Source organism: Hemitrygon akajei, chromosome 4 (genome assembly GCF_048418815.1).
Source record: "Hemitrygon akajei chromosome 4, sHemAka1.3, whole genome shotgun sequence".
Classification (NCBI taxonomy): Eukaryota; Metazoa; Chordata; class Chondrichthyes; order Myliobatiformes; family Dasyatidae; genus Hemitrygon; species Hemitrygon akajei.
Window position 1 is genome coordinate 150,010,302 of NC_133127.1, and position 25,947 is coordinate 150,036,248.

General features: G+C 39.7%; 1 protein-coding gene across 1 annotated transcript in view; it reads left to right on the forward strand.

Annotated features, from left to right (window-relative positions):
- The first annotated feature begins 6,755 nt into the window (after nucleotides 1–6,755).
- The window catches only part of dync2h1 (dynein cytoplasmic 2 heavy chain 1), a 440,753-nt gene continuing 421,561 nt past the window's right edge, over nucleotides 6,756–25,947 (forward strand). The window contains exons 1-5 of the mRNA XM_073043598.1: nucleotides 6,756–6,916; nucleotides 9,416–9,572; nucleotides 14,638–14,842; nucleotides 21,186–21,356; nucleotides 23,004–23,142. Coding sequence (XP_072899699.1) covers nucleotides 14,648–14,842; nucleotides 21,186–21,356; nucleotides 23,004–23,142 — 505 coding nt within the window. The 5' untranslated portion in view covers nucleotides 6,756–6,916; nucleotides 9,416–9,572; nucleotides 14,638–14,647. The remainder of the gene's footprint in view (nucleotides 6,917–9,415; nucleotides 9,573–14,637; nucleotides 14,843–21,185; nucleotides 21,357–23,003; nucleotides 23,143–25,947) is intronic.

Here is a 25,947-nt window from a genome sequence, read left to right on the forward strand (position 1 = left end):
CTGCAACCTGTGCCACACCACTCCTTTGCTCCTGCCAGATTTACAAACTGTCTCCACTTCACATTGATAAAGACAGTACTATGCAAAAGTCTTAGGCACTGTAGCTATATCTATGTGCCCAAGACTTTTGCACATTACTGTACACATGAAAAGTAGTGGACGCAATAGTGATTGCTGTGGAACACCAGTAGCCGACCATAAGAGGCCCCTTTTATTCCCTTTTTGATCTTAGGTAATCTTCTACCATGCTACATCTTTCCAGTAAACCATGGGCATTTTTTGACACCCTCAAATATGATACCTTGTGAAGGTCTTCTGAAAATCCACACAGACATCCTCTGACTCTGCTTTGTCAATCCTGTCTATTATTTTCTCAAAGAACTTCAAATTTGTCAGGCAAGATTTCCCTTTAAGAAACCCATGCTGACTTCAGCCTGTTTTATTGTGTTCAAAATACATGGGAACCTCATTCTTAATAAAAGAATCTAACATCTTACCAACCATTGAGCTATAAATTTCTGTGCTTTGCCTCTCTTCTTCTTAGAGTGGAGCGACATTTGCAATTTTCAGTCCTCCAGAAATCTAGTGAGTTTTGAATGATCACTACCAATACCTCCACAATCTCTTCAGCTACCCTGTTCCGAACCCTGGAGTGTAGTCCATCTGATCCAGGTGACTTCAGACCTTTCAGCTTCCCAAGCACCTTCTCCTTATTAATAGGATTTCTTACTTCGATCCCTGACACTCACACATTTTTGGCATCTGCTGGAGTCGACATAAAATACTTATTCAGTTTGTTATTTCTTTGTTCCCCATTACTAGCTCTCCTGCGTCATTTTTCAGCAGTCTGATGTCCACTCCTGTATAACTTTTACTCTATACATCTAAAAAATCTTTTATTATCCTCCCATGTTATTGGCTAGCTTACCTTCACATTTCATCCATTCCTTGCTTATTGCTTTGTTTTTAAAAAAAGTTGCCTTCTGTAGGCTTTTAATAGCTTCCAAATCCTCTAGCTTTCCACAAACTTTTCGTATATTGTATGTCAACTTTTTCTCTCTTGTGCTTGGGGAGGGACAGACCACAAAGAGGTTTTCCAACGTAGAAGATCCAACAGGAAGATGAATTCAACTTTAAGATTAATACAAACAAAATTATGTTCACGAAACAATTGATTCACATTTGTTTTTGGTTCAAGTAATACAACCTGGAAATTTCCAGCTTTCTATTCTTTTGAATGTGTGAAATGTTACTATTAATACCATGCAAACATTTTATTTATGTTTTGAAGGTAATTTGCAAACCCCATAATGAATTTAAGTTCTGGGAAGAAATTGCTGCAAGCAGTGGTGACAGAGACAAAAAGGGAAATCACAACCTGTGGAACCTCGAATGAATCCATTTCTTTCCCCCAACCAACATCCGTATACAGTGGATTCTAGTTAATTGGGACCAGTACATTTTTGCCCAATTGAGTGGCTGTCCCAATTAGCTGAAGTTTCATGGAAATAGTCAAAAAGGTACCAAAAAAAACAACAAACTACCATTTAACTGAGTAACAAATAATGTATTTAAATGAATTATGGAACAAATTAGAATACAAATACTAATAGGATACTATAAAACTATATTAGTTCCCAATAGTTATCAATGGAGGAACTCATTGAGTGCACGCCGCTGAGTTCTTTTGATTGACTGCAAATGAACAAAATCAATGCAGATACCAATGTAGATGATGGATTGCCTTTAAACAGTGCTTTAGATGATTGCATCCTCCAAATCTTCATTTTAAATTGTAACATTCAAGATGATTGTCAATAACTTCAAATTCTTTGTAGCTTCTCACTTGTTCTTTTTTTTAAACTGCTGGCCACTTCTGGCAGGTCCAAGCCTGAATGCTTGAAACCGTAGTGAGGAAAACAATTCTGAATTATCCTACTGCTTACTTCTCACCAGCTATCAGCGCCAAAGTCAATGCCTTTTGATCACAAACACACACAACTTTATTCTAAGCACAGTATAGTGTCTAACAGCCATACAGAGCACACGATTGATGCTAGTTAGAAACCATTCAGCAACAGCCTCTTGTGCCAATTAAGTGACATAGTGTCCCAAAGAAATGCAGGGAAATCCCAGCTATTTTCTCAATTAGTTTTTTGTTCTTTAAGTGCTGCCCAAATATGTGGCTGCCCCAATTAAGCAGAATCTACTGCACTTACAGCACAGTAAAATTATAGATCACAAGATGTATATGTATGGTTTACTATAAAACTCAGAACCAACTGGGACCTTCCACTACAATATTTATATTAATTGTAGTGTACATGCTACTGCTACAAAATAAAACTAATATATCTGTGTAGGTATGCTTATGGCAATAAATTTGAAAAAATTAACATAGTACAGGAATAGACTAATGACATCATAGATTTGATTCATACATCTCACCTCAGTTAAGCTTCTGTTTTTGTTGAATTACAAGTGTTCAGGAAACAATTCTCACTCATCCAAAAATTGTGCAGACCGCTAGAAAATGAAATGTCTCTAATTATAAAATGTGTTAAATGAATATTCCATTATAATATTTTCACCTATTAACAATCATTGACCTAATTAAGTCAGTGGGCAAACTATTAAAATGGTAATATAGTGGAGTCTGGTTAATTGGGGCACATTTTGTGCCCAATTATGCCAAAATTTCATGGCAATATTTAAAAAGGTATAAAAAGACAAACTACTGCTTAACTGAGTAACAAATTATGTATTTAAAGGAAACACAGAACAAATTATAACATAGCAATACAACTCCAGTACAATAAAACTGTATTAGTTCCCAAGAGTTATCGACGGAGGAATTCGTCCAGTGCACGCAACCGTTTTCTTCTGATTGACTGTAAATGAACAAAATCAGCACAAACACTTAGTGCAGATAGTGGACTGCCTTCATTGCCTTCCTGCATGAAATAGCGTTGTAATCCAACAATGAATTTCCTGGCATCCTGTGTAGTCACTAGCTCAGGTTCAGATGTGTCATCTTGATCACTGTCCTCATTTTCATATTTCCCACCTTGGTGTATTGATACAATACTTTCAACGATTGCATCCTCCAAATCTTCATTTTCATTGTAACATTCAAGATGATTGTCAATACCTTGAAATTCTTCGCAGTTTCCAACTTGCTCAAGTACTGAAATCGTTTCATTTTCACTCCCAGCCGCTTCTGTCATCTCAAAGCCTGAATGCTTGAAACCGCAAAGAGCAAAACAGTTCTGAATGGTCTTACTGCTTATTTCTCGCCAACTATCAGTGACAAACTGTATTGCATGTAAAAGGTTAACCCTTGCACAGACTTCCTTGGCTGTTGCAGAAGATGTCAGTAGATTTTCTTCAATTGCTTCGAGAATGTGGTTCACCAACTTTCTGCGATACAGTGTCTTTAATTTTTTTATGATCCCCATGTCCATTGGCTGTACCAAGTATGTTCTACTGGCAGGCAGAAATTCCAGCTGAATGTTTCTCAAACATTCTACGTTAGGGTACGCTGCACAATTATCAACAAGGAGAAGAACTTTTCTTGATTTCCGCTGTAGCTCCATATCCCAACTCATCAGCCAATTCTTAAAAATGTCAGAAGTCATCCAGGCATTCTTATTAGCATAGTATTCGATTGGTAAACTATTCATTCTTAGTCCCTTAAAGCACCGAGGCTTCACACTTTTTCCAATAACCAACAACTTCTTTTTATCGGTCCCTGACATATTTGAACAACACAAGACAGTTATGCGATCTATTGCTTTCTTTGTACCCGATAGTATGGCACGATAAAAAAGGCCAGTTTCATCAGCATTGTAGATATCATCAGCACAAAATTTTTGAAGCAAGTCTGGCAGTTTTGTAGATTTCCATGCCTCTGCACTTACAGCATCAGAACCACCTTTCTCCCCGTGTATTTTCTTGAATTGAATGTGATGCCTACATTTCCATCGAGACAACCAACCATCTGTTGCTTTAAAATCTCTGTGACCCAGCTTCTTAGCCAACTCCTCTGATTTGCTTTTTAACATTGGTCCACTGACTCTCACACCTCGTCCGGTTACAACGGAAAACCACTGATTGAGGGCCTTTTCAACATCTGGATTCTTACCTTCACGCTTTCGTTTTTGGGATGTTCCCTGCTGTCCCTCACATAATGCCCATTCTTCTCGCAGTTTATCTTGCTGTTGTATCAAGCGTGCAACTGTAGATTTTGGCACTCCAGTTATCACTGCGAGCTGACGATGGGTGGTGTTAGGCGGATGGCTTTTAATTTGGTCCAGTACGGTAATTTTTTCAGCTAGGGTCAAATCTTTTCTTGGCATCTTGGCAAGGGTCTGAAATTTTTTTTTTAAGACAACATTAAAAACAAAATGATCAAAAAAACCCACTGCTTTTTGAAACAGCGTCTGTCAGTCCATATAGATAACATAACGCAAGGGCATACTACTGAAGCCATTTAAAAACTCAAAACACTGGAGGAACTCATCAGGCTAGGCAGCATTGATGGGGGAGAAAAAAAATCAAACAGTCGAGGCTTCAGGAGGAGACCCTTCATCAGGATAGATCTCGGCCCCAAATGTTGACTGATTACTCTTTCTATGGAAGACTGCCATGCTGGCCGAGTTCCTCCACCATTTTGTGTGGTGATCCTTTGGATTTCCAGCATCTGTAGATTTTCTAGTGTTTTTATTTTTTAAAAAAAGCTGTTGGCTCTGAGCACAGTGTAGTGTCTAACATCCTTGCATGCTACTGACGCTAGTTAGAAACTGGCACTAGTCTCCTCTCCGAATTTACTGGCATAGTCCCCAAATAACGGAAATCCCAGCTATTTTTCCTATTAGTTTTCGTTCTTTCAGCGTTGTCCCAAATAAGCGGATACCCCGATTAACCGATGGCCCAAATAACCACAAATCCAACACTTACCGGTCAATTGAATGGCGAGATATCTAATAGTCTGCCAGTACGAGTCAGTCTCACTAGAAAACATTACAACGAAACGGCGTTAAACACGGTTATCGGTGTATAAATCCTCACCTATAATGATTTAACAACATCTGCATGTAATGAAATAAGGAACGCATTATATAACCTCTGGCCTAGTTACGTTTTCGTTCCGAATGCAGCAGAGCAAATCGCGAGCCCAGAAGAAAGAGGACAGAAGCAAAATATAATATTCACTAGTTTAAAAAGGAGCTCTGGTTAATTTCCTCTTGAAATAACTTGCGGACTTTTCGACTAATATTGTTACATATATACGCCACAAATAAAATGGTCGAATTTAACAAGAAATTTAATTCCCTGAAAGCTTCGCCAGCAATCCCCAAAATACAAAATCTTGATAACCGCCTGCTGTATAGTCTACAATGGCGATTAACTGCACAATTTGTAATTGAAATGAAGGCACTCGATCCCACCAGGAGCTGCCGCCTGAACGGAGCTTCGACAAGCTGCATCCACTCCAATGCCTCACAATTACCGTGTGATTGAGAAAGGAAGTGGTTTTAGAATCAATTATTTCACATTCGGCGGCCACCTTGACCTAGATACAGGTCGGAAAACAAAGTTCCAATAAGATTTCGCTCTGCATCGTTTCCAGGATGTCTAACTGAAGACTTAAAGCTATAGCAATTACTGTGCAACGTAACGAACTCACGATACTAACTTCCGAGTAGCCAGCGGGTCACTCTAATACTGGGAAAGAAGGGGGTGGGTTTCGGGCGTTTGGGGCCGAGTCTGACAAAGAAATCGCCTTTTCGCTACGTGATCCCACCGCGCAGCGGATGCACCCCTCCCCCATAACCAACACTCCATAGGCTCCCGGAGCAGACCACCGAGTGTGAGGACGGACGGGCTGGCCCGGCCCGGGTAGTAGAGGACATGACGAGGCTCCGAACCAGACACACGGCTGTCAGAACCCACCGCCTCGGGGGTTCGATCAGCCCCGAGGGGACATCAGGGCCGGATTCATGGAAAGCAGCCGGCGGAAGGATAGCGGGCGACAGGCAAACGGTGTGTCGGACGATGAGATGGCGGCTGCACCTGTCAACCCCACCGCTCCGGGCAGCCGGCAACACGCGGCGTTTGTCCGGTCCCCGCGGCGCCTCTGCAGCTCGGTCTCGGCGACTCAAACACCGACACCGCGATCACTTCCGGGGCTGAGGGACAAGGTCGGCGCAGCCACTGCCCGACAGCGCGCACTGTAGGGGGAGCGAGGGCTGCAACCGGGGCGCTGCTGAGACAAGCGCATTGAGTGGCAGGCCTGACACAGCCTGCATTGACCCTACAGACTGAAATAACCCCCAGCAGGAGGGAGCGGGCGCCCGCTGGTGAACGTTAGCATCGGCTGCAAACAAATCGCTGCCCGAGGGGGAGGCATCTCCTCATCCGGGCCGCGGCCGCCGCCGCCAAACGCAGGTTTCGCCACAGGAGCGGGAGCGGGAGCCCCGCGATGCCAGTGTGACCCCCCGACCGTCGGTCTGCACACCACACGCGCTGACCAACAGTCAGTTATATTTACAGCTACAGCGCTCCCGTCCGTCCAAGCGGTTACCATTCACCGCGGCGGCGGCGCCACTCGCCCGGTGCCGGAGCCGCTTTCTCCGCCGTTGACAAGAGCGCCAGTGGTTTTACCGCTTTAAGCCGCGGCGCAATGACGTTCTCCGTGCGTCACTTCCGCTCTTGCCGGGCCGTTGCCGTGTGGGGTAACCGTGGACGCTTTTTGTTGCCAACCGGGCGGCCAGTATTGATCGCCCGGCCAGGCGCCCGTCCCGCCGGCTCCTGTCCCCCCCAATTCGGTGAGCTGTGGATTTAGTTACCGCCCATAACGCGGTAGTGCAGAGATTTGCCCCGTGGAGACGCGGAACGTCATGGACACGGCGGGGTAGGTTAGCACGGAGCTTCAGCCACTGTGCTCAGCGACCCAACGGGGTCCTTTCTCCAGGGGAACAGTGATGTGCTGTTGTGTTAACTTCTCTGGAGGCGGATAAGCTTCACGTGCTTTAATGCCGATTATTTTGCAGTCTGTTCCAGTAGTATAATGTTAAATTAAATCACAGAAAACTTATAACATGGATGGATTCAACTGTATTGTGTAACAAAAATCCGTTTTCTGGCCCATATCTATAGCCCTACTTTTCATTCGGATTTGAACATTTCGATTGAATCTTTCGTTGTACCAATAGTTGCTGTATGTCCAGAAAAAGTTTTGACACTTGTTGTTCTTTTGCCTTCATTTTAATTCAATGTTTCCAGATTTTGACCCTTCTGCCAATGAGAACGTTTTATACAGTATTGATCTGGTCTGTCAAATCTTTGCATTGTTTGTCAGTAGCTCTTTTGGACCCTCTTGCAACTTTCTCGGATCCAAGGTGAACTGGTTAAATGTTTCCACAAATCCACCTCCCCGTCCTTAAAATCGATTCAGTAAATCTCTTCTGTGTCCTTTTAAAACCGTTTTGTTTAAAATGTGGTGCCCAGTATTGATGCAATACCCGGGTCGTGGAGCATTCATTGTAATTTCCTTGTTTTTGTATCCTTGCACCGGTCTTTGTATCTTTTCAGAATTGTGCCTTTTATTGTTTCTCGGTATTGTCTAGCGTTCCATTCCATACACGTTTTCTTTTTAAATCTGAAATAATCACGCTAACGCTATTCTGGAAACAACGCTGTGGGTCAAGGAAGGAATATTTTTGCATGTTTAGACACTTTGCTGATGCTACAGTCTATTCTTGCAATTGTCCAACCAATCCTACTTTTTGCTGCAAGTACTTGTTTTAGGTGTGCAAGCACAGTTTAATTATTGTAAAGCTTTAACTTGGAGATGTGCCAAGTATTCCTGTGTGAGGTTTAAATGAAATGGCATTGGAAAATGCTTTGGAGCAGAGGGAGCTTGGAGCTGGATACATATTTTCCAGAAGTATACGACATGAAAAATAGAAAGAATTATGACTAGAGTTGATAATACATAGCAGGTACGTGAGCAACAGACAGAGAGATGTGATTAAAATTGTTTTATAGTATTTGAGAAATTAAAATCCTCTTGTACTAACTGTGATTGGCTTGGCATAAAAGGGTGGAATTTGGAAGTGAATTCCAGGAGAGATTTTTTGAAGCTGCATGTAGATAGACCAATGAGGGATGGAACATTACTGGATCCTGTCTTGGGGAATGTAGTAGGTCAGTTGAAGGGATAGTGCTGGGGGAGCATTGCGGAGATGGTGACCATAACTCCATATATTTCAAAGTAGTTACGGAAAAAGATAAATTAGACCAGGAATAAGGGTGCAACACAAAATACAATACTGATAGACAGAAAATACCTCCCAGTCCCTAATTATTACACTGTAATAATCACAACTACATATCTACTAAAATAGGAGACATGAAATCTTTAAGGATAAACATCTAAACATTTATGCAAATATACTTTTTCTTCTTTCACTCAAGTCATGTGACAGTCATCAAGGCATTGCCTTTCTTGCAGTTCACAGACTGCCGTTCTCCATTTATCCTTGAGTAAATAGGACAATTTCTTTATGGCAATGGACATATTGGCAGGCATGTCCAGCTCACGCATGTACTGTACTTCTTCCATGGCATTGCAACAGCCTCTAAGCCAAAGTCTGTAGTGTTGAAGAACTTTCATGTCTTCAGATTTGAGAGGTACCCAAGAAAGAGCCTTTTGCATGTAGGCAGTGCAATTTTTTTGTTCAAACCAAAATGTTCCTGTAGTAAAGCCTTAGCTTTTACGTATCCTTTCTTACAGTTGACATGCTGGCTGCTTTTGACAAGTTTGCTAGGGCAACCCCTAGTGCACTGTTCGAGGTAATCGAGACAGTCACTATAGCTCTCAGTCTTGCCTTCAACACTGTTTTCAAAAGCCTTCCTGAATGCATGGTACTGCAATAGATTGCCATGGGAAATTTGAATTTCTCTTTTAGACCAAGATGAAATATGTTATTTTGTGCTATAACGGTCTAACATTTTGCTTCTTACTAATATCAATAATATGAATTTGACTTCTACTGTATGAAACAAGTGTTTCCATGTTGTAAGTGAATGTCCCCATGAGCCCTTTGAGCTGTTGGATATGACATAGGTTCAGAGTGCCTCATTAGTGCAGACTGAGAGTAACCCTCTGAACTATCTTTTGGGAGTCTTGTTCATGCTTCACAGGCACTTGAGGAACAAATGAATCAACATTAAAATTGGGTGTTTTTTTTTTCTCTTTGCCTTTTCAATATAGGAACTCTTGTCTTGAGGACATATTCCTTCCTTTTCTATTGCTCCATAGCAATTAATTTGCTTCTCCAGAGCACATTTTTTCTTCAATAGTAGCTGACGTGCAATTAATGCTGCAAAATCTGCCTCTATTTTACAGAGGATGTAGTAGATACAGAAGATTTTCTTCCTGCAGCAGAACATTGAGCCCTGATATTTGATATGCTGTCATTTTGTTTTACATCATCCAGTGGGTCACCTCTTATATACATAGTCAAGCCATGCCTAGGAATTTGAGAACCATCATCTGATGCAAGGTGAGATTCATAATCATTTGTTGCAGCAACATGACCTTCATTGTAACATGTTTGAGTCAACCATTATTTCACATCCTCTAAGAATGTACTATTATAGCTATCAATGTTTGTAAAAGATTCCTTCTGTTTTCTCTATTTGTCCTTGGGAAGTAGTGAAGACAGTGTTTGATGTTGCTTAGTAACAGCTTCAGAGAGATTAGTCGTGTCCTCAAGACATGATTGCACTTGTAAGATAGTTTACTTATTTTCGATAAAATCCTCAATTGATGGTATTAAACCTTTAATTTTGTTCACATTTGTTTTATACTTATTTTGAGGACTTTCAATTCTACCAGCTAAAGCTTTTACAGAAAGTTTAATTTCTTTTTTTCTAGCCCTAACATCAGAGTCGCTGATGTTAATTTGTTGCTTCAATTCACTTATGTTACTTTGTCCTTATTGCACCACTTGCAATTAACTCTTTGTTCCCCGCAGTACATTCACAGAATACACTGGCGATATTCTGTTCAATGAATGTTCATGCATCCACAGTGCTTAGACCAGAACAAACAAACAGCATTCATTTCAAGTGTTGGCAACCAGGACAATGTTTCAACAAAATAAAGTGATGAACCCTCAGGCAAACACCATGCATTCAAGCAATGGTCCACAATGGACAGGTAGCACTGACCATTCAAAACTGTTCAAACCACAAATTCACAGCATGAATCAGCAAACTGATCCAGTTTTCCCAACAGGTCAGAGGCAATCCTTTGCTGTAGACTGGTGTTCGTTTGGTATAATGTTATTTTTTTGACAAAATATAGCAATTACTTGAAAACAAACCAAAACCACTCAGAGACTGAGTATGGGAGGTGATGCTATATGACACACTTCCAAATATCTGAGTTTCAATTTGAAAAAAAAGTACGTTCAATCCTTTATTATGAAACCAGCAAAGATGAACAATATTTTAATGATTAAAAAACTAACAAAACTAAATTAACGATATAGCGAAATAAGCATAACTAAGCGTTCAAATTAATATAATTAAGCATAACTAAACATAATTAGTGGTCAACAAAAAGATAGCAGCCCTGGCTCACTCCGTCTCAACTAAATTAAACTGACAAACTAAGACAAAGCATGAATATGTAACTATCCTCTTTTGTTCTACCACACTCCAACCCATGTGACAATTACCCATAATAAACATGAACACAAAATGCAATAAAGACAGAAAATAGATATGGTTCCTACAGGTCAACATCCATGTTGTATGACTTTGAATCTACAATGTACTATGATAAGATGCTGACATCCCTGCTAGGGTCCTCTTCCAATTAACATTGGTCAGCTCCTCCCTCGTGCATATGTGGTTTATCTTTACTCAACTGTAATACCAATATATCTGATTTCAGCTTCTCCCTCTTGGACTAAAGTATTCACACTGCATTATTGCAACACAGTGGTACAACTTTAGCATCTTGCACAGAGAAATTAGTGAAAAATTGAAATGGAAGAGTAGAAGAGAGGCAAGGATGGACATTGAACCACTGTAAAATGGCACTGGTGTTGTAGCAATGGGGAACAAAGAAATGGCCAATGAGTAGTTTGGCCAATGAGTAGTTTGCTTTTCTGTGGGAGACACCAGCAACATGCCAGAAATACAAGTCATGGTGTTGGGGGCGGGGGGGGGGGGGGGAGGGTGCAGAAATGAGCGTAGTCACTATTATTAAAGAGAATGTGCTTGGGAAGCTGAAAGGGTTGAAGATGGATAACTCAGTTGGATTAGATGAACTGTACTCCAGGATTTTGAAAGAGGAAGCTCAAGATTTAGGAGCCATTAATAGTGATTTATCAAGAATTACTAGTTGGGAATGGTTGCAGTGCACTGGAAAGTTGCTATGTCATTCCACTCTTTAAGAAAGGAGGGGATAAAAGACAGGAAATTATAGGCCCATTAGTCTGACCTCAGTGGTTGTTAGGGTTTTAGAGTTCATTACTAAGGATAAGAATTAAAGTTATTTGGAAGCGCATGATGTAGTGAGCTGTAGTTAGCATGGATTCCTTAAGGGGAGATTTTACTAGACAATTCAAAGTAAATTTATTACTTAAGTATATATATATATATATATATGTCACCACAAATAACCCTGAGATTCATTTTCTTATGGCATTCTCAATAAATCTATAATAATATAATAAGCATAATAGCATCAAACGAAGATTGCACCAACTTGGGCATTCAACCAGTGTGCAAAAGACAACAGACTGCAAACACGAAAAGAAATAAATAATAATAATAAATAAATAAGCAATAACCATTGAGAACATGAGATGAAGAGTCCTTGAAAGTGAGTCCATAGGTTGTGGGAATATTTCAATGATGTGGCAAGTGAAGCTGAATGAAATTATCCCCACTGGTTCTAGAGCCTGATGGCTGAGCAGTAATAACTGTTCCTGGACCTGGTAGTGTGAGTCCTGAGGCTTCTGTACCTCCTTCTCGATGGCAGCAGTAAAAAGGGAGCATGACCTGGGTTGTGGGTGTCCCTAATGATAGCTGCTGCTTTGCTGCGACAATGCTTTGCGTAGATGTGCTCAATGGTGGGAAGGGTTTTCCCTGTGATGGACTGGGCTGTAACCATTACTTTTTGTAGGAAATAAGGAGCAGCATACACAATGGAGAGTTAATGGATGTTGTTTGTTTGGATTTTCTGAAGGCCTTTGGCAAGATGCTGTACATGAGACACATGCAATACCAAGGGCTCTACATTCAACAAGAAAGAGCCCTTGTTATTACAGGATAGGTACCAGCATGGATAGAGAATTGGCTGCCTGGCAGAAGGTAAAGAGTGGGAATGAAGGGGGCCTTTTCTCGTTGGCTGCTGTTGTCTAATGGTTTTCTGCTGGGTTTGGTGTTGGACCTGCTACTTTTCAAGTATACATTAATGATCTGGATGATGGAATTGATAGCTTTGTGGGAAAGTTTGCAGATGATACTAAGTCAGTCAGAGGGGCACGTTGCATTGAGGAATTGGGGGTCTGAAAAAGGACTTAGTTAGATTGGCTAAATAGGCAGAGACATGACAAATGTAATACATTTGTATGGTATGAGGTGTATGGTCATGCACTTTGGTAGAAGGGATAGAGGTGTAGACTATTTTCTAAATGGAGAGATAATTCAGAAATCATAGAACTTGAGAGTCCTTGTGCAGGATTCCCTAAAGGTTAACTTGCAGGTTGAGTCAGTGATAAGGAAGGCAAATGCAGTGTTTGCATTCATTTCAAGAGGATTAGAATATAAAAGTAATGTAATGATGTGGTTTTATAAGCCGTTCATCAGACCACAACTGGAATACTGTGTGCAGTTTTGGGCTTCATATCTAAGAAAGGATATGCTGGCATCGGGGAGGGGCCAGAAGAGGTTTACTAGAATGATCCTGTAGATGAAAGGATTAACATCTGAGGAGAGTTTGTTGGCTCTGGAGTTAAGGAAAATGAGGGGTGTCTCACTGAAACTTGCCGAATATTGAAAGGCCTGGATAGAGTGGACATGGGTGGGATGTTTCTAGCAGAGGGAGAGTCTAGGATGAGTGTGCACAGCCAAAAGATAAAGGCACCCCTTTAGAACAGAGATGAGATGGAATGTCTTTAGCCAGAAGGTGGTATTCAATGGAATTCTTTGCAAAAAATGTCTGTTGAGGCCAAGTCATTGGGTATATTTAAAGCAGGGGTTGATGTGATTTTGATTAAATTTGCAAACCATATGTACATATTTACATACTTGTTATTGTTATTGTTCTTACTTCAATGGTTTCATTTCTAGAACCTGGGTTTCTTGGGATCTTGTTCTTATGATTTTTTTGCCTTTTCGTTTGGTGTATTTTTCCTTTTTTTTGTCAGAATATTTTTCCTCATAAGTTATCCATATTGAAGAACAACCACTTCTCTCTCCATTCTGTTAACTTGTATTAGTGTTCAGTTTCCTTGCTATTTACCAAATCTCCTACTTCTGTATTGTCAGAAATTTTGACTTTGACCAAATCCAATTTATACATAACCAAACAATGGTCCAGGAGGTCTGACATTGTATGGAGGCAGAGAAATGTGACACTTCCATATAAGTAGGAATTCATTTAAAAACAAAAAAAAATGATTACTTGTGCAGGCCTAGTCTTCCCTACTTAGAATACTCTCTCAGTGTAGTGAGAGTTCATCAGATTGATTCAGAGTATCAAGGGGGAAGGCTTGTCCTATGACGAGAATATGCAGACTAAGCTTCCATTCCATAGTTGGAAGGATTGGAGATAATTCCATTGAAATATGCAAAGTATGCAATGACAGAACTTGACAGTGATATTGATGGAGGGATATTGTACTCCCTGACTTGGGTCACAGTTTCAAGATAAAGGTTCAGCCATTCAGTACTGAAATGAGAAGAAACTTCTTAACACAGAGAGCATTAATCATAGGAGTTTTTAGCCAAGAGGACTGTATATGTTCAAGGCCAACATTTATAGATTCTTGGATGTTAAGGGAATTAAAGCATGTTGATTTTTACAGGAAAATGATGCTGAAGTAAAAGATCAGCTATGACAGAGCAGGTTTGAGGGGCCAAATGACTTACCTCTTCTGCAGCTAAAATATAATAAGAATTGAAATTGAAATTTATTACTAAATGATATTTTATTATTTAATTTCCTCCAAGATTAGTTAGGGGTAAATTACATGCTGCAGAACTCCAGTGATGTCTTCATTGTAATATTTTTGCATTTAATGGTTCCTTGAATACAATAGTATTTCTAACTTGTTGAATGTGACTGATTAAGATCTCTTGAGGTTTAATTTCTAAGGGTCTTTTATTATTGACCTTGAGCCTGCATTTCACAATTCTGAAATTCACTTCTGCCTGCGTAAGAATAGTACTGGTTTTAATAAATTAGCATGTGTTTGAAATATTTTTGTTGGAGTGAAAACTCGGGATGTATGCATTCTGGTTGATCTTTTATTTTTCTGTGCATTGTGTTATAAGCAATAAAATTTGTACTTTGGCACTTAAACTTTTTTTAAAAATCTATTTAAGGAAAGACAACATGTCTGCAAATCTAGAAGATGCAAGAAAATGTTTCATCCTCAGAACAGCAGGAAATTATTTTGGCATTGCCCCATCGGATTCTTTCATTGCATCACTGGGAGACAGGAAAGAATTGAACAATTTTCTGGATGATGGCAATGTGTTTGTTATCTCGTTACAGAAATTGGGTAACCAGCTTGTTGTGTGTAATAAGGTATCATTTTATTTTACTTGGGTGCTCAAAAGCAGTTAGAGTTTCAATCTATATGTTCACAACACATAAGTGTCATTTAACTTAGTGCATAGTTGGTAGCCTGTGTTTCAAATGCGTCTTCTAATTGAAATCGTACAATGGTGTACTATTGTGGTTGAATAAAGCCTATTAATAGGAAATGTTAACTATCCAGCTACTATTACTTCAGGGAATGATTGATACCTATGTTGGATTACAAATGTGAAGGATGCTCTGTTCTCTTGCAGTGCTGTTCCTTAGCTTGTCAACATAAATCCATGTTTATTTCTTTCAAAGCATAATAAAATAAATTTTTAAATAATCTTTTACTTTAATTAAAGTTAATTTAGTTATTGCTGACAATTTTAAAGTTGTAAATATTGTTTCAGATCTGAATCGGATGATACTGTACTAATTGTTCAGGACAAGTTAACATTGCAGTTTTCATGAGCTGAACTAACACCAGCTGCAGGCGAGGCCTCAACATAAGAAGCAAGAGTCTGGCTCTGTAGTTTATCTCTTACCCAGTTAGTTTTCTGTTAATGGTGAAATTGGATGAACCTTATGGTTTATATCTGTTTTATATAAATGATTACCAAATAATCCATTGGCTGGGGTAGGTGACAGTATTCCTTCTGTCAAAATCAAAATTGCTTTTTCAGAAACTCGTAATCTTTTTCAGTCAGTGTTAGGCTATGTATTTGAAATTAATCGGTATTTTCCGTCACTTCCTTATTGGTGGAAAAATATTAGAGATTCAATGTTTCATTATTGTATAAGAACAAACATGGCATAAATTTGTGTTGATATTGCCAAGATGATGCTGCAATTTCATTGTAATAATCTTATCTAGTTTACTTTTATTTATTCAACCTATTTTACAGATTTATCGAATCATTAAATGTGTTGCATCTGTAGGATGTAGTACATTATATTGGCTAAAAGTTTTTAAATAACAAATAATGAAATCTCATTGTAAACAGTTAATTATTACCACAGAATAAATTTGACTTTTGTCACCAGCATTGTTGCTCATGAAAAATAGAATGTGAAGATTGGGAAGTATTCTGATACACAGTGTGTGATGCCTTTTAATTATATTTCATTAAAGAAAATTAAGGCTCTCAAGACTTGTGGGATCTAGACTAGCTGGAAAAATAGGTTGAAAAATTACAGATGAAATTTAATGTAGACAAGTGTGAAGTGTTACACTTCGGGAGGACAAACCAGGGTAAAACTTACGGAATGAGTGGTAAGGCACTAAAGAATGCGGTAGAACAGAGTGATCTGGGAATACAAATACCTGATTCATTGAAAGTGGCGTCACGAGTAGATAGGGTCATAAAGAGAATTTTTAGAACATTGGCCTTTATAAATTATTGAGTCCAGGAGTTGGGATGTTCTGTGTTGCACAAGACGTTGTTGAGGCCTAATTTGGAGCATTCTGTGCAGTTTTGGTGACCTACCTACAGGAAGGATATCATAAGGTTGGAGGAGTACAGAGAAAATTTACAAAGATGTTGCCAGGACTTGAGGACCTTAGCTATAGGGAATTTAGACTTTATTCCCTCGAGCATAGGAAAATGCAGGAAGGTATGATAGCTATGTAAAATTATGAGAGGTATAGGTAGGGAAAGTGCAAGCAGGCTTTTTCCACTGAGGCTGGTGAGACTTGAACTAGAAGTCACGGGTTAAGAGTACAAAGGTGAAATGTTTAAGGGGAACCTGAGGGGAATCTTCTTCACTCAGATGGTGGTGAGAGTGTGGAATGAGTTGCCAGCAGAAGAAGTGGATATGGGTTCGTTTTCAATATTTAAGAGAAATTTGGAGGGAATGGAGGGCAGTGGTCCAGGTGCAAGGCAATTGGACAGCAGATTAATATTTTGGCATGGACTAGATGGGTTGAAGGGCCTGTTTCTGGCTGTGGTGTTTTATGACTCTGAAAATGTACTCAATGGATGAATGCAAGATAGGAATGTGTGGGTTTAATATAATAATGGATGATTAAAATTATTATTGAAAAGGAGTTATTAATACTGCAATCATCAATTTTAATGCCTTATTCTCAAAATACTGCTGACACTGGCAATAACACATTTATTACTTGTATTTTATTTTCTTTGAGGTGGTGGTGAGTGTTACCAATGAACTAATTCAGTTCCTGTCATGTAAGTAGGGAATTCTAGAACTTTGACTCAGCAACACTGAAGAAATGGCAAGATCTGACGAAGTCACAGTAGCTTGTGAGGTGAAGATGTTAGGCTTTCTTTGTATTGGCCAGATAGACCTATTGCATTGTAAAGGTTACGAGTTGGGAAATGCTGTTGAAGAAGCCTTGATGAGTTGCCGCAGTACACTATGTTATGGCTACTGCACATATGTTAGACCACCAACTGAGGTGTGAATGTTTAACTGTTTTGATCCATTTGATAGAAATGTTCTGTGTGGTATAAAAACTAAAGATGGTGAAAGTATTTAATTGGTCAGGCAATATCTCTGAAGAGTGAAAAAGAGTTGATGCTCAGGCATCATACCTTTCATCAGAACTGGGAAAAGTTAGAGATACAAAATAGAACGAGTTTCAGTGAAAGAGGTTTATATGGAAGAAACAAAATAGTTACTCGATGAAGAAAATTATAAATCTTACAAATGTGAGAATTAAACAGATGAAACAGTATCTGAAACTGTTAAATTTTGAAATAGTTTAATGCAAATACAGAGAAGATGAGGTATTTTTTCTTTAACTTATGAGAGCATTGTTGGAAGTCAGAAGGAAGTCACAGCAGAAGATCAGGGTGGGAGTAGGACTCTGAAAGCTAACATAACACCTGACTGGAATCTTTGGATCAAGCTTTCAGAATGAATAGGGCAACATTCTTTTCATTTCCCATTGTAGAGGAGATCACAATGAGAACAGCAGAAAGGCTAGACAGGTTGGAAGAAGAGCAAGTAAATTGCTGTTTTATCTGTACAGAGGCACAGCTCCATGAGCCTGAGTTTGACTGTGATCTTTGCTGTTCATGTCCATGTGGAGATTACACATAGTACCTAGACATAACATGGGTTTCCCCTGGACGCTGTGATTTCCAGCTATATCTCAATAATTTTCTATAGTCGCAGAGACTGCAGAATATTAAGAGGTAAGAAGAAAGGAAAATGTGGTGACATTACATTGGATAAGTTGAACTGACGATGTGTTAGCAGGCGGGGTGGAAAATGAGTGAAGTAAGAGAGTGTGTGTGTGTGTGTGTGTGTGTGTGTGTGTGTGTGTGTGTGTGTGTGTGTGTGTGTGTGTGTGTGTGTGTGTGTGTGTGTGTGTGTGTGTGTGTGTGTGTGTGTGTGTGTGTGTGTGTGTGTGTGTGTGAGAACGTACATATGTGGGAAACGTGGAAGGCATGATTGGCTCTTTGTCAACAATAGTGGAAGGAAACGAAGACATTGAAGGCATTGGTATGGAAGATGATGTTGTCAGAATAATTGTAATTAAAATGGAGAAATAGAAAGAATGGAATATACCCTTTGGAAGAAATGCCACTGACTGACTCTACTTTTTTTTTACTACTCTTCACTAATATTACACATTGAGTCTCGTTCTGTCACCTCAACCCGGACAAATTATTGCTAACAATGAAAAGCTGTGTTCAGTATGGTGCTTGTGGCTTCTCTGCTGTTTCTACCATTCCTGGCTTTTCTGTGAGCCTTTAGGTATTTGCACCCTCTTATTGTAGCAGTGCAACAGAACCTGCATGTATCACGGTAACTGCTGAGTTTCTGGATCTCCTGCACTGTTCTTTAGGTCATGGATTTTCTGTTGCATATTGGCCTTAAGGCATCTGCACAATTGTTCCTTTTCTCTTGTTGCTTCCAATGCTCTGGGATTAGAAGAATAAAATAATATAAATGGGGAGTTGCTGAGTCACACTCAAGGAAATGCCTGACAGCAGTAGCTACAGAGTAATCTCCACACTGCTTGCAAAGGAAAAACCTTGTAGCTGTCCTCCTCAACCACTGCTAAATTATCACTATATTATTCTCAGGTTCAAGTTCATTAACATTCAACCCTATACATACTTTTTACCCGTACTGTTCAATGATCTATGTATACTGCCAAATGAAACGATGTTCCTCTGGACCAAGGTGCAAAACATGGTGCATTTAACTCACAGAGAACACGTAAAGAAATATTACCACAAATAAATTAACAAATAAGAACATACAGTCCAGAGGACTGACAGTTAGCATAAGATGTATTTATGACCCAAGTTAAAAAGTATACAGTATAACTCTGCTGGCACTTTACGTGTGATAAGACGTAGGTGGTGGCAGGGAGTTCATTTGGCTCATGGTTTGGGGGAAGATGTTTCCCATCCTAACAGACCTTATTCTAGTATCTCCTGCCTGATGGTAGGATGGTAGGTGGTCAAAAAAATTTGTGGGATGGATGGAAGGATCCTTGATGATCCTAAGGGCCCTGTGAATGCATGATCTTGATAAATATCTCAGATATGTGGAAGAGAAACCCAATGATCCTCTCAGCAGTACTTGCAATCCTTTGCAGGGTCTTGAGGTCTGATGCCTTGCAAATCCCGTAGCAGATGGTTACAATGACGCTTGTATAAAAATTGTGTAAAAATTAGAGTGGTGGTGGGGGGAGGGGGGGAAGGTGGAGAGCCTCACTTGTGTTAACCTCCTCAGGAAGTGGAGAGCACTGCTATGTTTTCTTGACTGAAGAAGTGATTTTGGGGGACCAGGTGAGATCGTCTGTCATGTACACTCCCAGAAAATTGTTGCTCATAACTCTTCATGGATGAGCTTTTTATATACTAAAGTCAAACAATCAGCTCTTTAGGTATGTACACATTGAGATTTGAGTTGTTATACTTGCACCATTCAACAAGCAGCCCTTCTTTCTTTCCATGCCATCTTGTCGTCATTGTTGCTGAAACCAACATGATTGTGTTGTCAACATGATGATTGGATTTGAGCTGGAACTAACAGTACAGTTATGCATCCGAGATGTGAACAGCAGTGGGTTGAGCACGCAGCCCTGGGTGGTGTTTGTGCTCAGGGTGATTGAGCTAGAAGTGTTGCTGCCAAAATGAACTGACTGTGGTTTTTCTGTCAAGAAATCCAAGATTCAATTACAGAGCGAAGTGTTGAGACCCAACAAGGATGGGGACTGAGTGATGATTGTATTAAATGTTGAACTGAGGTTGATAAACACAGTTTATATCTTGGGGTATGTGATGCCATCTTCCAGGAGGGACAGGACGCAGTGAAGGGCAGAGGCTGTGGCATTGTTAGTGGACTGATTTGAGTAATAAGCAAATTGAAAATTGTTCAGTGTAACAGGAAGATGGGATTTAATGTGATCCATAACCAACTATTCAAAACATTTCATTATTGTTGATATCAGTGTCACTGGACAGTAGATGTTAAGGCAGGTTACTCTTGCCCACTATGATAGTACATAATAGATAGCAATAACCATACAGTTGCACAAAAAAAATAGCCCAAGCCCCCGAGTGTCAAGTCCTGTAGATTCATGGTGCATGGCTGTTGTCGGCAATAACAAACCCACAGAAGTATGCAGACCAGTGCATTCCAGTTTGTCTTCCACCGAGCGACCAATGGAGGGCAGCATGGATGGGAGGGGCCAGTCTCCAACTCAGAGTTGATGGTGGCCACATCGCCTCCAGTACCTCCTCTCCTGTGAGTCTGCAACAGGAAACCCCAGAGCACGAGGGTCTAGTCTGCACTACAACCCGCCATCTGTCTCGCCTGTGAAATAGTATCGAGCAAGATCACAAGAAAAGAGCCTGCACTGTTTTGTTAGACTGAACACTGTCTCCGTGCACCGACTCTTGACGCCTTTTGTAGCAGACAGCAGCACACTCTACACCAAGTCCAGCTCCTCTATTATTGAGCAACTCACTAGTGGGTTAGATCTTCAGTACTTGATGTTCTTAATATCCAGCAGTGGCTTGTGATCATAAAAGGGTAAAGAACAATTATGCCTTTATTTGGACCCAGTTAGGCTGCTGGCCAAGTGCACCTGCATCTGACCAGTGGCAATTATTAAGTTGAAAACGCTATCTGAACAGGATCTTTTTTCTTTTGTGGAGAAGATGACCAGGGACATAAGAATTGGAATTCCTGTTAATAAGTGATAAGTGACAGTAAACCGTTTTTATAGGTCTAGAAATGGAAAGATTTAAAGGGTCATATTGTGAGAACAAAATAAAGTTTCATTAGTTGTTTCAAAAGTTAATATTGCTGCAGGTGGTTTGCAGTCACTCTGGAATTTTGTTTTTTTCAATGATAGGTTGAATCAAGGGATATCAAGGACAAAATTTTGGTATTTTTTAAGATACGTCCAGATGTTATTACTGAAGAAAATTTGCACACAAATATACTTGTGTCATCAATGCTGGATTCACCCATAAATGCTTTTTATCAAGCAATACGGCAAATATTTGCACCAGTGCTATTGAAGGTGAGTTTGTGAACATTTTAAAAGACATCTTTTCTAATCTGTTATCTGTACCTTACTTTCAGAAGATAAATATTTTATGAAAGTTTATGCTGTAGTAGTTTTATGTCTATCTGTGCCCAATTAAGTGTACTTCACAGTGGATTCAGTTACAGTGGATACGGGATAATTGGGCTGTCAGTTAATTGAGACAGCCGCATATTTGGGACAACTCTTAAAGAACAAAAACAAATCAGGAAAGTAGCCAAGTTCCCTTTGTTTATTTGGGACACTATGCTTCTTAATTGGGACAGAAGACTTGCCGAACATTATCTTGCTAGCGTCAGTCGTGTGCCTATCATGTGGCCCTTAGACAATACACCATGTTGAAAGTGAATAGTTTTTAAGTAGAATCACTTACATGTTTGTGTTCAAAGAACACTTTTTTTTGTCACTGATAGTTGACAAGTAATAAAAAATAAGATAATTCGGAACTGTTTTGCTCACTGTGGTTTTAAGCATTGAGGCTTGGAGATGCCAGAAATGGCTGGGAGTGAAAATGAAACAATTTCACTTCTTCAACAAGTTAGGAATTACAAAGAATTTGAAAGCTTCAACAGTCATCTGGAATGTTCCAGTGATAATGAAGATTTGGGGGATGCATCGTTTAAAGCATGGTTTGAAGGCAGTCTGCTATCCGCACTAGGTGTCTGCATTGACTTTCATTTACAGTCAATCAAAAGAACACATCAGTGTACATTGGATGAATTCCTCCTTTGATAACTATTAGGAACTAATACACAGCTTTTTAGTACTATAGCAGTTTTGGTAGTCTTCTAATTTATTCTGCATTTCATTTAAATGCTTAATTTGTTACTCAGTTAAACGGTAGTTTGTCTTTCTTTATATATCTTTTTCATTATTTCCATGAAACTTTGGCTAATTATGCAGCTGCTTAATTGGGCCAAAATTGGTCCCGATGTGCCCTAATTAATTGAAATCATTGCACTTAATTAAAAACATAATTTATTGGAAGGAAAATAGATTGCTTTTTTTTAGAAAGGAATAATGTTTGAAGGTCATTTCAGTAATCAGAACATAATAGTTAAATTTAAACCAGATGTTACTATTTTTCCTTGATCTTATTGTTTGCTATTGTCTTGCTGTGTGAATATTACAAAGTTACCTGAAATTTTGCCACATTGTTTAATATTTAAATCCCTCCTAATATTTATATGAAACTTGCATGGCTAATTATTCAGCATGACACTGATTGTATTGATGTTTTTGAAAGAATTTACACTTATTTATGTTGCAGGCTGAGCTTCTTTTAATCTAGATTTTCTCTGTAGTGTCAGTTATCAGCTGAAAGCAACCTTTTGATACTAAGATGATATTATTTGGATTCTGACTTTTGGCCCTATTTTTGGAAGTATTAACAATCTTAAAATCTACTATCATCAGCTCATTGAAACAAATTGTGCTTCTAGGTTAAATATTTTGTTGAAAATCTGATAATTATTAGTGTCTCAAAATCATAGATTTTAAATTGTAATGAACTTGAAATACTAATACAAAGGAGAGAGAATGGCTAGGACATGACATTTATTTTGAACTTCAAATTAATGGCAGAGATTTTGTGGTTAATGTAGTTTCTGCTTTTCTTTTTAGGATGAGAAATGGAGTAAGAGTTTTGACCCTAAACTTCAGCATTTGTTGACTCAACTAGAAGCAGGTTTGGGGTCTATTGTAAGGCACTCAGGTCAGAGTCACAGTGGAACAAGATTTGGAGGGGAAGAGGACACTTCAGGTTTGAAACTTAAAGCTGGAGTACATTATAATTAAATAGTTTTTAATCTTATTTTCCCTTCCAGTTCATTTATGATCCTTCTAATGTCATGAACTAAGATGTGCATGATAGCTGTTAATATTTGAAATGTTTCAAAATTTGATTTTAGCAGGATAGGAATTGGACTCTTTCCTTGTATATAATTCTTATCTCATCCACACAGGATGGATTAAACTTAGCTAACAGAATTAGTTTGGTATATTTCGCTTGTGATTTAGAGACATTGAGCAATATAGCAGGGATACAGACCCTTCAGCCCATCCAGTCCATGAGGACCAGGATGACCACAGACCTAGTCCCAGTTTCTCCTGGTTAGCCCATATCTCTCCATGTCCCATCCCTCCATGTGCCTGTCTCCGTGCTTCTTAAATGATACTATTGTATCTGCCTCAATCACTTTTCCTGGCAGCTCATTCCATATAGTGATCGCACGCTGTATGAAAAAATTGTCCCTCTGATCCATTTTAGTTCATTTTCCTCTCACCCTAAACCTATCTACTCTAGTTTTGGAATCTCTAATCCAGGGGAAAGACTTATCTTAGTTTCATAGTTACTGTATACGCACTTCTTTAAGGTTGCCACTCATTCTCCTACAAACCAAGGAATAAAGTCCTATCCTGTTCAGCCTCTCCCAGTAACTCAAGTCCTCTAGTCCTGGCAACATGCCACAGTAGACTAGCGGTTAGCGCGATGCTTTTATTGCTTGGAGCATTCTGGAGTTCAGAGTTCAATTCTGGCACTGTCTGATGGAGTTTGTTTGTTCTCCCATGACCATGTGTGTTTCCTCTGGGTACTCTGGTTTCCTCCCACTGTGCAAAGACCTACTTTAAAAATGTAGGTTAACTGGTCATTGTAAGTTGTCCTGTGAGTAGGCTATTGCTAAATAGGTGGGTTGCTGGGTGGTGTGGCTCATTGAGCTAGAATGGCCTGTTCCACACTCTATCTCTACATAAAAATAAAAAATAAATATTCTTGTAAAAGGTACATTAGGTCTTGTTTGTGGGATAAGTATAGAGATGGAGAATTGAGAATGGCAGTGAGAAGTTTAAGTCCATGCATTGGAAGGACACGGAAGCCCTGTGTTACTGACAGATGGAACATGCCACTCAACCCCATTCTCCTGCCTTCTTGTAACTTTTGATGTCCTTACTAATCAGGAACGTATTAACCTTCACTTTAGATATACCCAATGAATTGGCCTCCATGGCCATCTGTGTCAATGAACTCCACAGATTTCCCACCCTCCGGCTACAGAAATTCCTCCTTTGTTCTCAAGGGGAAGTCGTACTATTCTAAGGCTGACCCACTTGGTCCCAGAGTCTCCCACTACTGGAAACATCCTCTCTATGTTCACTCCATCCTGACATTTCAGTATTCTGTAGGTTTCAATGAGATTTCTTCTAAGTTACAGCAAATATAGGCCCAGAGCCATCAAATTCTCCTCAAACATTAACCCTTTCATTCCCAGGATAACTTTCGTGAACCTCCATTGGGTCTTCTCAAATGCAGTCCATCACGTGAATGCCATGGTAGCGTAGCGGTTAGGGTGACGCTATTACAGATTGGGATGTCAGAGTTCAGAGTTCAATCCCAACATCCTTTGTAAGGTCTCTGTATGTCCTTCCTGTGGAATGTGTGGGTCTTATCTGGTTCTCTGGTTTCTTTCCACACTTCAATGACATATTGGGTAGGTTAAGTGGTTATTGTAAATTGCCCAGTGATTAGCTTAGGGCTAAATTGGGGTTGTTAGGGGTTGCAGGGTGGTGATGCCTGAGGGGCCAGAAGAACCTATTCCATGCTGTATCTCTAAATAAATACAGGTAAACAAATAAATCCTTTCATAGACATTTGGACCAAGATTTCTCTTAGTACTCTAAATGCGGTTAGAGCAGTAGCTTATAAAGCCACAGCATTACATTAGTGCTTTTATATTCTAATTCTCTTGAAATGAATAATAACATTGTATTTGCCTTCTTTACTACCAACTTGACCTGCAACACCTTTAGGAGATCCTGCTCTAGGAGTCTAAAGTCCCTTTGCACTTTTGATTTCTCAATACATTCCGCAATTAGAAAATAGTGTGCACCTTTATTCGTTCTATCAAAGTGCATGACCATATGCTTCTTTATACTGTATTCCATCTGCCACTGCTTGGCACATTCTGCATACTCTGTGCTTCCTCAACATTACCTGCCTCTCAACTATCTTTGTATCATCCACAACATGACCACAAAGCCATTGATTCCCTGCACTCCCTTTGCGATTCCTTTGTCTACTCATCCCTCTCCACTGATCTCCTTCCTGGCACTTATTCTTGCAAGCGGAACAAGTACCACATCTGCCCTACACCTCCTCCCTCACTACCATTCAGGGCCCCAAACAGTCCTTCCACGTGAAGCGATACGTTAAGTCTGTTGAGGTCAACTGCTGTATCCTGTGCTCCTGGTGTGGTCTCTTGTATATCAGTGAGACTCAATGTAGACTGGGAGACTTCTTCGCCAAGCGCCTATGCTCTACCAGAAAAAGTGGGATCTCCCAGGAGCTGTCCATTTCAATTTCACTTCCCATTCCCCTATCAAAATATCAGTCCATGGCCTCCTCTAATGCCACGATGAGGCCACACTCAGATTGCAGGAGCAACATCTTGTATTCTGCCTAGGTAGCCTCCAACCTGATGGCAGGAATATTGATTTCTCGAACTTACAGTAATTGCCACCCTTCCTTTCACCATTCCCCATTTCTGTTTCCCTCTCTCTCCTTTCTCCT